Source organism: Glossina fuscipes, unplaced genomic scaffold (assembly GCF_014805625.2).
Source record: "Glossina fuscipes isolate IAEA_lab_2018 unplaced genomic scaffold, Yale_Gfus_2 2, whole genome shotgun sequence".
NCBI classification, from domain to species: Eukaryota; Metazoa; Arthropoda; class Insecta; order Diptera; family Glossinidae; genus Glossina; species Glossina fuscipes.
Window position 1 is genome coordinate 31,044,649 of NW_023998416.1, and position 14,135 is coordinate 31,058,783.

The following is a 14,135-nucleotide window of genomic DNA, read 5'->3' on the forward strand; positions in this document are numbered from 1 at the left end:
GCAAAATTCGCAAAATTATGGTCAACTTTTCTGCTTTTCTTTCTCTGTATTAGTAGCTCCAGTCTTTTTATATGGTCAAACGTTGCAACAGTTAAAAACAAGATAAAGCGCTTTAAGAAACCAAAACAACGCGACGGAAGAACAGACGAAACGCATATAGTTCTCGAAGAAGAAAACGTAAAAGGCACATCTCGGCAAACTTTCGCCCGAGGGAGAGATTAAGCAAATTTTGCATTAGCATCACTAACCAACAGCAAAATTGCTGCGAATTCGTATGATATGCCGAACTGAGTGTTTTGAATAATGGACTTTTAAGATGTGCTCTGAGAACAAAGTGCAGCCAGCCAACGAGAAAATGCCGGTTTTCGTGCTCTTACCCATTGCTCAGGTTATTCAGTCTTTTGGCCACAAAAGCCAAGAACATCATGCTAGAATTAAAAACTCTCCTCTGTAGTGGAAATATGGGTTTGTTTTGCAGCGCGACTTTTAAAGAGACCGATTCAGATATTATTAAAAAAAAAAAAAAAATGTTCTCAAACTAAATTAAAAAAACATCAACTTTTGTTCTGTTTACATTTTAAATATTAATAATTTATTTATTTCATATTATTTTCCTTTAATATATTATATGTATATATGTGTAATATTATAATTAAGTATGTATTTTGTGTTGTTTATATGTGTAATGGTAGTATATATATCATTAGATTAATTACGGTAGTAAACTTAATTATAATTATAATCATTACTATGTTATTGTTTGAGTTTCAGTTTTTTTTTTTGCGCTTTTGTTTATTAAGCGTAGCTTTTTTTTTATTATTATTATCGATAGAAAGCGTTTAACTATTTTTGTTTTTTTACATTTATGTACGATCTCTGCCTAATTGTTTTTTGTTTTCCATGATTGTGATGGTGAATTGGTGTTACGGCTGCTGCTTAAATTATAAGTCATCTCTTTTTCATTACCCACCACCAACGACGAATGAACGAACATTTTTATGTAGTCGCGGACAATAGCTTGAACTTTTTTCTAAAGAAGGAAAAAGAAGACAAGATATTTGCCTCTACACATACGTTTCGGACAAAGTTATCTGCGATAAAATCATTTACAAGACAACACATTCGCCAACAGTAGAGGCCGGTTTATTGTCGACCGTAATTTGAGTATCTTCCTCGGCAACAATTTTACAATCAAAAGAATTTTCATTCAATGATATGAAAAAGGCGCATTTTATCGACAGCCGGAAACTTTTCGTTTCTTAACCCACAACTATCGAGAGACATCGATAATCCTTAAACCGGCCTCTGGTTCCAATTTGTCTTTTAGGAATTAAGGATGGATACGGGTTTTATGTGATTAAAATTAGACTTGAGATGAACCACCCAACAAATATATAACCCGTCCATACATTGTTGCCTACTATTATTCATGTTCTCAAACGTAAACAGAATTGAGATGGAAAGTGTTGAATCACGGTACCTATGTAGCTTACTTAGGTTCACAAATCTATTTCGTCTAAGATACCAAGCCAAGCATCCGAAAGTAGAGCGAAGAGAAAAGTAAAGGAAGCTTCAAGATGTGTAGATAATTAATGTTAGTGACCTGGTAGCCTCGAACAAATATGGATCTTGGATTTGATAGAATATCTTCGGTCAAATAAAATGCTGTCTATTTGTAAAATGCTGTATATATCCGTTGGCTTGAGGTGATAGTGGGTATTCGATGTTCGCTCCAAGAGCGAGCACAACTAACTTTGTTGCATGTAGTTTTAATTACTTTTGTGATTGTTGCTGCTATTGTTTTATATTTTATTGTTTAGCTATTAAAATTTTACAATTATTTTAAAATGTGTTTTTTTTTTTTTTTTTTTGTTATTATTTAGTATTTATTTATGATCGATTTAATTAAGAAAGCTATTCATACAAATGATTGAATGAATGAATTTTATACAAATATATATATACAAATATATATACAAAAGTATATATATATGTATGTTATTTAAATATTAAAAACCGTTCTAATTATAATAAATATTTAGGCGAACAAGCCTAGCGTTTATTATCATCATACTTCGTTTGGGCGAAGAAGAGGGAAACTATAATCTTATTATTTGTTAATTTAAGTGTAATAAAAACCATTTTATTATTAAAATGCTAAAATTCTAAATTATCTAAAGGCTAAAAAATATATATTTATCGGCTGCTAAAATTTCATGATTTAAGCTTAACTTTCTTCTTCTTGCTCTTTTTTTTTGTTTTTCCTTTGATAATACTTATATATTACCATAGTAATTAATAGTTAGGCCATTGAAGGGTGTTTTGCGGCATACATGCCTCTATATACATATAATAAAATAAATAAATAATAATATAGTATTTATTAAATAATAAAATCGTTAATAATAATAAGCATTTCTTTTTTTTGTTTTAATATTTTAACTTAACCTTAATATTTACAAATATTTTTAAAGAAAACATATCTCTACTTAAGCTGTTTAATCATCTCAACTTATTCTCTCTGTATATACAGTAGGGATTTTTGCGTTTTGTTCCTTATTATTATTGTTATTCGAATTTCACAAATTTTGTATGAATCCATAAAAAAAATGTAATAATAATGATAAGAATTAATATTTACATCATCTGTTCCCTTTTTACACCCACCACTGTAAGATGGGGGTACACTCATTTTGCTCTTTTCCCTAGTGTATGCAGCTGCCAAAAGGTAGCTTCAGAGACTCTATAAAGTACATATATATTCTTAATCAGCGTGAAATTCTGAATTGATTTAGCCATGCCTATCCGTTTGTATGCCTGTGTGGTTTTTGTTGAAATGAAGATATCGACTCGAAGTTTGATAGCAGGTTTGAGCAGGTGGGTTTTAAAAATGGGCCGAATTGGTCAGAGCAAAAGCGCGCAGTAGAGCGCAAAATGAACGTAACTCCGCTTTTCTTAACAAAAATTATAGGCAAACAAGACAAGGCAGGACAGAATGTTTAAATCGAATATGTTATCCACCTCTAAAATGAAAATGGCAGACGCCGCGATCAATTTTTTCTGAATAATACCAGTGATGTGGCTATCAAATAAAAGAACTTGGAGAGCAGAATGCAAAAAGCGTAGTGGTGGGTATGCGAGATTCGGCCCGTACCGAATATAACTTTCTTACTTCTTTTTATTTTGTTTTGAAAAAGATTTTCTGAAATTTACTTGAATTTTCCCAACTGCTACAGCTGCCTTTCTTTTCAGCAATTACACTTTGAGATCCGATTTCATATTTCTTTTCTAAAATTTTTCATCTTTTATTCGTCTTTCTTCTTCTTCCTCTTAATATTGATTTCTCCATCGTCCTAATTGCATTTATTCACTTAAGCCAGTTGTTGTTTACTTTGTTTATTACTTTTTCGTTTTGATATTTTTCGCAGTTTGTCTCCCCACATATCGTTTATTATTAAATCACAAGTTTATTCGTATTTGTAAGGATGCGCTTTTAATTCGCGCTACCAAAAAGTACGGAGTTCTTATAATAGGCTGTCGGATGCTCAGCCAAAGGACTTTTGACATCGCGTTCAGCATTCGCGCTACGCGTTTTACGTTCCAGTTCGATTTCTTGAGCTAAAGATTCTGCAAAAAAAAGAAGAGCACATAAAGAGAAAAGCAAATAAGCTACGTAAGAGTTTTCTACATTCGACTTTTATCAGATCATTTTTTAAGGGCAACGAGATAAGATAAATCGAAGAATAGTTTAACGAAGGAAGCCATTGTGAATTTTTTTTCAGGGTAATAGAAGCTTTGAACCCTTTGGAATCTTGTGAAAAATATTGAATACTTCAAAAAAATTTTTCGCTGTTAGCTCCAAAAAAAGTCTCTGTTATGTAGTCACAGCTTAATCCCCGATCTGTTGATTTCGAATATCTTTAATGCACTAACAAAGGTCTTTGAAAGGAGTTTATCTTCATTTAAAAACATTTCCAAGCAACAATGCACATATTCGCACAAAACGGATTCGTATAACATGGCGGGAAAATTACGGCCATGCCCTCATCACATACTAAAATGTTTAATCCGGTGAAATAATACCACGGTTTTAATACGTTTTAGATCCAATAACTAATATAACGTTCAAAGTCCATAAAAGAAAAGGTAAACAATATCTGTTCACAAATTTTTATACACTTCTTCATTCATCAGCGCAGAATATCCCTTTAATTTTTTTCTTTTTTTTCATTAATTAAATTACTACATGTGCGAAAATAAGTTGCAAGATAAGTGAGTGTACCAGTAAGCTAGATAGATAGAAATGTAATCACCTTGCTTCTTAAGCTCTGCAATCATGACTTCCTATCAGCAACAAACTATGAATTATGAGTTTAGCAGTGCGGTCAACTTTTTTCTAAACGCCTTCAATTAGTCATTTTGTCAAAGCGTTTTCAACGTTCAGGAACACGCCTCAGAGACCATATGAAGCAGAAGCATTCTTCATCAATATCAAAAGCTCACTCGATATAGGCATGTCCTACCGTTCATTTGTCTCTCTGTCTTTGTTTACTAAACCGCCTGCGTAGCGAAAGTTTTTGTACTCAGTTAAGCGTTGAATATGGCCCAAATCGATCAGAGAACACGCCCACGATATGACATAAGCCCAGAACACTTTTGCATTAAAAGGAATGCATTTTTTCCTCATTACCCCCGAACTGCACCAATAAAAATATGTAAGCACTACGGGCTTTCCACAATATCTTCCCAAAAAGGTGAGGATATATAGAAGAGACGGTCATAACGTATAATTTTTTGCTTTTTTTTAACACTTGATGAACTACTCTACAGATGTGTAACGTTTTATGGACTTAACTTAATTATGAAAAATTTATAAATATTTTCTAAGTGAATGAATATGTAAATTAACAAAGGCTTGGCTGGTTGTCTTTATATTTTTTATCAAAAGTAAGCCAGCATTTCGGATGAGATCTTTGCTTTTCTTTCAAACTTACCGGAATAATTTTGCCAAAATGCTCCAGTGGCCATTAAATCAATGCCCGGATAATTCCACTGGCCTTTACTATTAGCGGCAGCAGCCGCAGCGGCTGCAGCAGCTACTGCCAGGCTGTTTTCAGCCTGAGACGTAGGTGGATGATTAGATTCCCGATCGATGGAGTTACGTCGTTCGTTGCGTTCATCTCTATCGTCCAAAGAGCGCCGTTCGTGATCGTTGTGCTGGTCGGAAAGTTGCTGTGATTGTTGTTGCTGGTGTTGGGTGAGACCGTGATGATGAAGATGTTGTATGTGATGATGACGCAGATTATTATCGGCACTGTGACGGCCACCATTTGAACCGCTCTCATGATCGGACGTCGGTTCACGTTTGAAATTCGGACTTTCCGAACTTTCACGTAAATGTTGACGATGCTGATGGTGTAATTGTTGTTGATGGTGATTCTTGTTGTTATTGTTATTGTTGCTATTGTTGTTGTTGTTGTTATTGTTATTGTTGTTGTTGATGTTGTTATTATTATTATTATTGTAATTATGTTGTTGATCGTCTTGTGTATTTAGGGAGGAGGATATGGTAGATGATGATTTATCAGACTTTTCACTTTCTTTACAATCAGTATCTATGGGGGTAAAGGGAAAGCAGAAGAAACAGAGGACGCTGTGTTGGTTAAAAAGGAGGATTCAAAATAAATGGAACACGCATTAGGGCGTATTTTTTTACATAACAAAAAAAGTTTTAAAATAAATTATATTTTTATTTTTTTTTTTTAATGCCAACAGTAAAACAACAAATAATTTTGAATGAAATATTTAATGGGTATATTAATTAGTTATTTGGAAATTTTAAGATTTTTTGTTTTTTTTTTTTTTTCTTTTTGATGTTGTTCTAGATAGATGTTGATGTTGTTTTTGCAGTTGTTGTTAAATAAAATACACACCTTGTTCGGATTTGCGTGCCAAATCCGAAACACTGCCACTGTGTTTACTGTGCAATGAATCGGAACCCGATGAACGCACCTCATCGTTGACCAGATTAGTGGAACAATTAAGATTCGTTGAAGGACCACCACCATTGCCGCCGCCATTATTGCTATTGTTGTTATTATTATTATTATTATTACTGCTACCATTACCCGAACTACTGGTCGTTGAGCCATTAGATGATTTACTTTTGCCACCGCCCTCCAGTTGCTGTTGAAAACGTATGCGCAATTTACGTTCACGCCGATAACGCTTCTGATATAAAACTGTATGAGCAAATAAACAGAAAAGAAATTCAATATTTATTAATAGAGCAACAGCATAATTTTTTTTTTTTGTTCTCTGTGTTTGTTTCTAAAGGCTGATCAAGTTACACAAATGCCAGCATTTGGATTTTAAAGAAACAATTGCATGTAAAGGTTTAAATGATTGTGTGCAGTAGGTGAGCCTGACAGGCAGACTCTGACACATGCGTGTGTGTGGTCAGTTAAGATAATTTGAAGCAAAAAACAGGGGAGAATTTTTTCTGTTGATGTCTGTTAATCTTTCAATTGGATTGTTTTAGATTTAATGGTTAGTTATCGACGCTCAATGATATCTTATTTTTTCTGTGATGTAAATTCCTAAAGAGGGATTTTTCAATCTATGAAAAGAAATAGTTTTGCGTTTTTGTTCTTCTCTTTTTTACAAAAATAAAAAAAAATTTCTTTATGAATAATCTGCTAGAGGTAAATTCAAATTGCTGGTGACACTCCCAATCAGCCGTAGTCAGTCAAGTGTGAATAATTCCGAACGAACCGCACCGCACGTTTCTGTTATTCTTTAAAAAAACCAGCCTCTCTCTCTATGTTTTCAAAACAAAACTGCATTTAATTTTATTCATTTAGAACCTTGTATACAAACAAGGCTCCATGCATATATATATATATATATATATATATATTTAGTTCAATTTGAACATGCACAAGTAGATGTGCATGTGCACACACAATCGTTCAGTGTCTCCTTTGCGTCATTGCTACACACATGTCTTTCCATGTTTATCTGTCTATATGCCATTAACTGCAATTAGTTGATTCGGTTCGTTTTCTATTTTAGTTGCATTTCTCCACCCAATTCATATGTGATTGTGTGTGCCTAACTTTAAATGTTCGTTTGCAATTTTTATGCGGCAGAATCGCATTTTTTGTGGTTGGTTGATTCGCCGTCACTGAAACCACACTATATCTGTGGGTGTCTAAGTGAGCGTGTGTATGCTTTCATGATGAATATTATTCTTTTGGTTCCTCCGACAAATTTTGCCATAATAAACATTTGTTTCTATTTATTTGAATGCGTCCGTATGTGGCACAATTGTTGTAATGTTACAGTTTTCAGTTTTGTTAATATTATAAAATATAATTTATAATGATTACATGGTTGGATTTACGTTTATATTTGTTTATTTATTTTTTTTTTTGTTCTGAGTATATATTGCAAACATTCTTTGCGTGCTTGTATACATGCACCCAATTTAATGAGAATCAAATTATAGGTCTAAGCATGAAATGCTGCAAGATGACTAAACTCTACAGTTATGACATTTATTTCGAATTTGAAAGCAATGTTGAAGGAAAAACGAACAGTTATATAGGAGCTTGTAGTAGTTCATAAAGTCAAATTGATTAGAATCAAATTAGAAGAATGCTGAGCGAAAGAGGCTCGAGTGATATATGTGCAAGCACGTGCTTATAATTTCTTAAAATTGGACTTTGCAGCAAATGATTTAGAATCGTATCATCGAAACGAATACCATACAGTACAGTGGCAAGTATTTTACCACAATTTTGGTCTGGAAGCCCAACCACTTTTCGAATCAACTGAATTATATGTATAAATAAATGAAATTCGCATATATGAAGGGTCCGCAAACATTAGCCGAAATTCCTTTAAGCGCCCATTATCATGGAAATCAAACATAATTTTTTCCTAGCCCTACAGCTTGGATTATGTAGGCGAGAGAAAAAAAAAAAAACCTTAGTTAAGCCACTCACTACACATTATCTGAATCTAAGTGTATTTTTGCGTCGCTACGTTGCGATGTATTCCGCTCAACGGGTTATAATCCAAATTAATTTATTCAATATATCTTTTACAACCACTTACGTTAACACGTCACTTAAAAATATTTTAACACAAAAACTTCAAGCCCATAATTAATCTTGAAATTTCTTGGGTAAATATGATAGCCTAAGAGATAATAACAACTATCAAGCGGATATCAATAAGGGATAATAATTTATACAAAGTACTAGTCATCGTTGGCTGCATATTCTTCTTATCCATTCAAAAATACATGAATTCTCTAAGAAAATGAACAACTGATCCTTTGAGACTGTGATAATAGAGTGTAAGCGCTCAGATAGACGATATATGGTCGGTTAAAAAAGTTTTTCATCTGAAAAAGGAATCTGTGGCAAATCCCACTTCAGTCCCGGTAGCATCACCTGGACAAGTTTAGCGATATGAGGCCGAATTTACAATGAATTTGCTTTTTCGGTCACTAAGGCCTGATAGCTTTCTCGAAGGATAGTTGGACAGCAGACCATGACAAATTACATGATGTTGATTGACCCATCTTTCGTCATGGGTTAGAAATCCATGCAGCGCTTCCCATCAAATTAAGCAGATATAATAATGTTTCCCGTATCTAGCGTATTGTTTGGTGCAAAATTATTAAAAGGTTCCAAAAGCTATGTAGTGCACATTAGTCTGATACTATCGCATAAAGTCCATCGAAGAAGAAACCATGGGAAACCAGATGCTCGCAGACACAGCAAACTCATCTTTTAAGAAAACGATGTAACGACGCTTTTTGCACATACAGCATAGCTACATTAATTATATAACACTTTAGTTCGACCAAAAAGTAACGGAAATTCGTAAATCGCGCCTGCCGAACCTTTACGTTTTATTTATGTGGCGGTAGCACTTTCCGCAACATCCATGACAAGTTGCGGGCACATTTTATTTTAGATAGTCTTTTGCCAGTGAATGTATTAGAGACTCGGCATGCTAACCTATTTAACAGAGATTGAGTAGAAAGTCCACATTTTTTAACCACGGGCGGTGAGTCACTAGCAAATATTCAGCGAAAAGTCATATTGTATTAAATTTACAAAAGATGACTTGATCACATATTCGCAGAAGACGTGAAAGATGAGAAGAAGCCATCTGTGTCTGCAAATTCAACGCTAAGAAAGATGTAAAAAAAGTTAAGAGCTTCAGAGGAGTCAGAGATTTACGAGGACTTAGTTGATCGCCTTTTTTCCCCAATTCATAAGCGATTGCTTATAAAAGTTTATCCAGAAATTGGCTCGAATGGTGTCGTAATCTCCCTGTTACTACCGATTACTTAAATCCTGCTTTATTCTGACTTGGCTTAATTTCTCACACGGACGAAGACACAGTTTTTAAATATTCGTGGCGAAAGGCAAAAGGCAGATAGCTTGCGATCAAGAACTACGCAGTACAACATTTGCCAGACTGTACGGATCCAGGGCTAGAAGCGCTCCAAGAAAGTACTCGATGGTCATACCAATTCACTGCTTCATTAAGTATTGAGAAAATAAAAAGAAAGTCCAATTCAATAGACTTCCCCGACGTTATTTTGAAGCCATAATCTACAGTGATACTTCACGAGCGGAAGGCGAAGCATAGGTGGTTTTAGAGGATTAGAGTACTGTCCGAACGACGGCTGGTGGGTTTTCAACGTGTTTCCAAAACAACACTTTGCTCTATTTCGCAAACTTGGAACGACATCGTTTTGAGAAGCTAATGTACATCCAAAGAAGATTTCTTTCCAGAATTTTTCTAAACAAATCGTCAAAATGCACTTTTAAACAGAGAGAAAGAGTGAGAAGAAGTTATTGAAAAATTAATTTTTAAAAAAATCACAAATTTTCTCTGTCTTCATATACGTTATCAGCAATGATTCCTTTACCGAATCGAAGACGCTCTTATATTGTGAGCACTGTAGAAAATCAATCCTATTCATGTGTTATTAACTAATCAAATGATATTAAATTTATTTGAATTATAATTTCTGTTGAAAAATAACACAAAAACGTTGTGTACCGTGTGTTTACTGAATCGAATCAATGGCAGAACATTTAAAGATATTAAATTATATTTAAAAAAAAAAAGAGTACTAAGAAAGAAAAAAACTTTTCTTTTTCATTCTTCTTCTTCATTTTTTATACGTATATCTGTCTACATATTACTATAAGGTCCCCCTTTCAAATCATTATCAGAGATATCAGGTGTCGTTTTGGGACAACATTTGAGTCAATACGAATTATAAACACTTGAACGAAGAGACAACAAACATTAAGACATATATGTATGTATATACAAATGTATGCATAATTGATTGGATAGATTGACTGTTATTCCATAAAGACACCGACTAGGCAAACGAAAGATTAACAAAAAGAAAAAAAAAATGTAGAAATAAATAAAACAAATTTATTTATCGATCGCTTTATCGATCTTTTTGCTTTTTATTCTTCCTAATCCGGTGTTGCTGCCATAAGTTATACCGAAATGTAGTGCACTTACCTCTTAGTTTTCGTTCATCTACTAATTGTCTTTCTAGCGAATCCTTGACTTCACGTTCACGTAATACATCCATTTTTAACTCAGCTAAGTAAAGCAAAAGAGGAAATATAGAGAAAAGGTTTTTTTTTTTTTTTTTTTAATATATTTGTAAAAAATACCAAAGCAGAGTCGAGATGATATAAATAAAAAGTTGACAAAGCAAAATTTCTCACTTACCTTTTTCATAGGTTATTTGTCTCTCTTGTTGCCTAGCATTATCCGCCGCTACCTTAAGTAAGCTTTGTATATTTCTTAAGAGCGTTTCAGTTGATGAGGGTACACCCGGATCCATGGCTAAGGGACCTAAGGTTATGGTACCGACAGCTAAAGCAGCTGCTGCCGAAGAGGCATCACCGGCAGATAATAAAGCTTCGCTTGGTGTCATAGGCACAGCGCCGCCACCACTAACTGGAACCGCAACGGGACCATTAGGACCAGCGGCCCCATTTGCTACAGCAGCTGCCGCCGCTAAAGTTGAATAATTCAAAGCCCTTTGATGTTGTAAAGCCGCCACAGCAGCATTATGCGAAGGTGAACCATGCGTTAAGCTGGGTAAAGCAGAGTCACGATCATTTAAACCACCGCTACCCACACATTCAACGCCGCCTCCGCTCACCCCAGCGCCATGATGAGACATATTGTGCGGCAGACTAAGACGTTGTGTTGATGATGAGGAAAGATTATCGCGTTCATTATCACTTAAATCTAAGAAAAGAAAGAAAAGAAAAAAAAAAAAACGATTCATAACAAAAAATATGCTTACAAGTAATATCAACAAAGTGGTAATCAAAAATTGGAAAAAAACGCACTCCTCCCCCTAATTACCTTCTTCATCTTTGCCTAAACGATCTTCGACATCGGAAACGTTATCTTCACTTAAATTTTCATCATCATCGTCGTCAACACCTATAATACCACTGCCGCCGTGACCGCTGCCCATGCCACCACCACCACCGCCGCCGCCGCCGCCAATACTGCGTCGACTGTTGCGCTCCACACTGTCGTCACGTATTGTATGCGATGGAGAATGCATATCACTACGTTCACTACGTTCATCACAATTACTGCCTTGATCTGTATTGCCGCCGGACTTTGATAAATTCAATACAGGACTTTGACGATTAGGAGAACCTGTTAACGTAAAGCGTAAAATAAAAATAAAAATAAAAATACTCATGCGATAGAGTAAAAAATGCAAAAGAAAATTTAAATTAAACTTACAATTACGTGAGCTTAAATCTCGTGGCTTTTGTTCGCCGCCAACGCCGCCGACACCGCTACCTCCCAGTTGTTGCCGTTCATCCGTGCGTTCCTCACGCAATCTGTGAAGGAACCAATCGAAAATACAAAATGTAGTTGCGTTTAAAGCCTTTGTTTTCGTTCGTACACAAAGTAAAAGGAATACCTTTCCAGATGTTTGACTATATCCTCGTAGGCCGCACGACAATTTTCCCAAATACCGGATCTTGCTAAAGCATCCATATTTGCCGCTGACATACCACTTTGAGCGGCGGCCTTAAGCATTTGTGAATCGGGACGTGCATGTAAGCCATGCGGCGGCATACCCGGTGACATTAATGCCGAACCGGGATGATGATTAATTTGCATAAAGGCCATATGATTAATAGGCGGGGGATTGTAACCGTTCGCCAGCAAAGGTGATTTCTCTAAACGATTCATATCTAGAATATACAAATAAGTTATATGAAACGAAGTGAGGAAAAGGTCAAGCCATTGGTAACTGCTTTCATTGCTTATCAGTAGAAAAATATTCTATGTAAGAAGAAGAACTGTTTTGCAACTCTTGCTAAAGATTTCATTTAATTTTCAATGGCATGAGACAAGCAAACAATATGCTTTAAGGTTTTCTTTCTAATTGAACTCTCGTTTAAATTTATTAAGTGAATAACGATCCAACGACCATTAGTATTATAATTACATGGCTGCATGCTTGCGTTTATGTTCGCTTCATATTTATTAAAATTTCATTTTCTCTTTGTGTGTGTGTGTGTGTGTGTGTGTGTATATACAAATTATATTTTCTAAATGATATTATAATTCTATAACATTTGCGGCGCCTCCTCTTCTTTCTCATTTTGTAAATACAGAAGAGAAAACGCACCTGTACGAAAGGACATTTTATAGTCGCTTCTATCATAGATATCTCTTCTTACTCATACAAAAAACCAGAAAGAAAAAGTGCAATAATTTTTTATATGTACGTGCATGTGTACACGTACATGAAAAACGTTTGTATAGGGCATTCTTGCCGGCTTTACATAATCTGACATACGTTTTCCAGACGCTTGACTTGAGGGGAACAAAATCCCCCTAATGCAAAAACTAAACAAGTACTTAGCTGCAATTTCAGTGTACATAGGTCAATATGTCTTAATTTCAATTGCGGTATGGACTCCTGCAACATTGGTTGGTTATTATAATCTGAAGCACTTGTGGTACAAGAGTATATTAAGTTCGGCCAAATGTATGCAACGCCCAGATAGATAGATAGAAACACCTCCCATTGTCTAAAGTTATTTTTTTGTTCGTTCATTCGTCGGCCTGATGTCCTTGCTTGTGTTTTGTATTCAACATACATGTCACAATATTTGATGAACGCTATTGGAAATGGATCGGACTTCTTATCTTGAAAAGTTGTTGTAGTCATTTTACTCATTTTAATAATAAAAACAAAATATATTTCAGTTTCATAAAAATGTTTATTCATTTGGTATAACTATCGCACCAGGGATACGCGAGTAATTGATTTTCCAAAATTGCATTCGCTTGTAGATGAATTTGTGATCAATGGTAATTAGTTCATCGTCGCTGGACTGAGCAATTTTTATTCACATTAAGGCCAAGTTTGTTAATATTCTGGTCAATGCACACATCACTAGGTTTGTCGCATTCTGTAAACTTTCCTTTCGATCCTTTCGACACTACGGTTTCATCGCTAACATGCAGGTTAGCTTGCTCTTACCGCAATAAGGACCCATTCCTCTTATTACGTTCAGTTGATACCGTTAGCTTAAGACAAGTGCCGTTTGTAAATCCAAGGAGAAATCAAAATATTTCGTCGGATTTTTTACAGCCACAACCCTCTGTCTTCTTTTAACGGTAGTCAGTTCGGCATGCATCAAGTGAATTTCAAGTGAATAAGATCGACTTGAATCACTCTTTAATATAAGCATATGCAGCTAAAACTTCCATCTTCGACATTTTAGGGAACTTGAATTTTTTTGACTATAAACTGTTTCCAAATAAAACGGTCTTGTTAAGCTCTATCTATAAATATCGTTATCTCCATTTTTTTCAAAAATGGGCTTGCCCGACATAGGAAATGAACTGCTCCTGCACTCTTAATTGGTATTAAATTGCTAATCGATTGAAATATGTGACTCTGTTGGTCCGTCCCTCTGTCCACTTGTAAGAAATAATTTCCTGATCAAAAAACTAAAAATATCGCCTTCGAACTTGGCGAAAGCATGGGAAGTTCTTACACGCAGATTGATCTTGAA

At 34.9% G+C, this 14,135-nt stretch overlaps 1 protein-coding gene across 2 annotated transcripts in view; it reads right to left on the bottom strand.

Moving 5' to 3' along the window:
• Positions 1-2,840: 2,840 nt before the first annotated feature.
• LOC119633315 overlaps positions 2,841-14,135 on the bottom strand; it is a 40,658-nt gene continuing 29,363 nt past the window's right edge. Inside the window, exons 4-11 of one of the 2 annotated variants that reach the window (XM_038026809.1) lie at positions 12,020-12,296; positions 11,836-11,936; positions 11,440-11,745; positions 10,792-11,319; positions 10,576-10,659; positions 5,934-6,242; positions 4,995-5,615; positions 2,841-3,627 (exon numbers count right to left, since the gene is read on the bottom strand). In XM_038026809.1, the coding sequence (XP_037882737.1) occupies positions 3,494-3,627; positions 4,995-5,615; positions 5,934-6,242; positions 10,576-10,659; positions 10,792-11,319; positions 11,440-11,745; positions 11,836-11,936; positions 12,020-12,296 (2,360 nt within the window). In that variant the 3' untranslated portion in view covers positions 2,841-3,493. Of the gene's footprint in view, positions 3,628-4,994; positions 5,654-5,933; positions 6,243-10,575; positions 10,660-10,791; positions 11,320-11,439; positions 11,746-11,835; positions 11,937-12,019; positions 12,297-14,135 lie in introns of those variants that run through there. The other variant, XM_038026810.1, reaches the window with a different exon arrangement.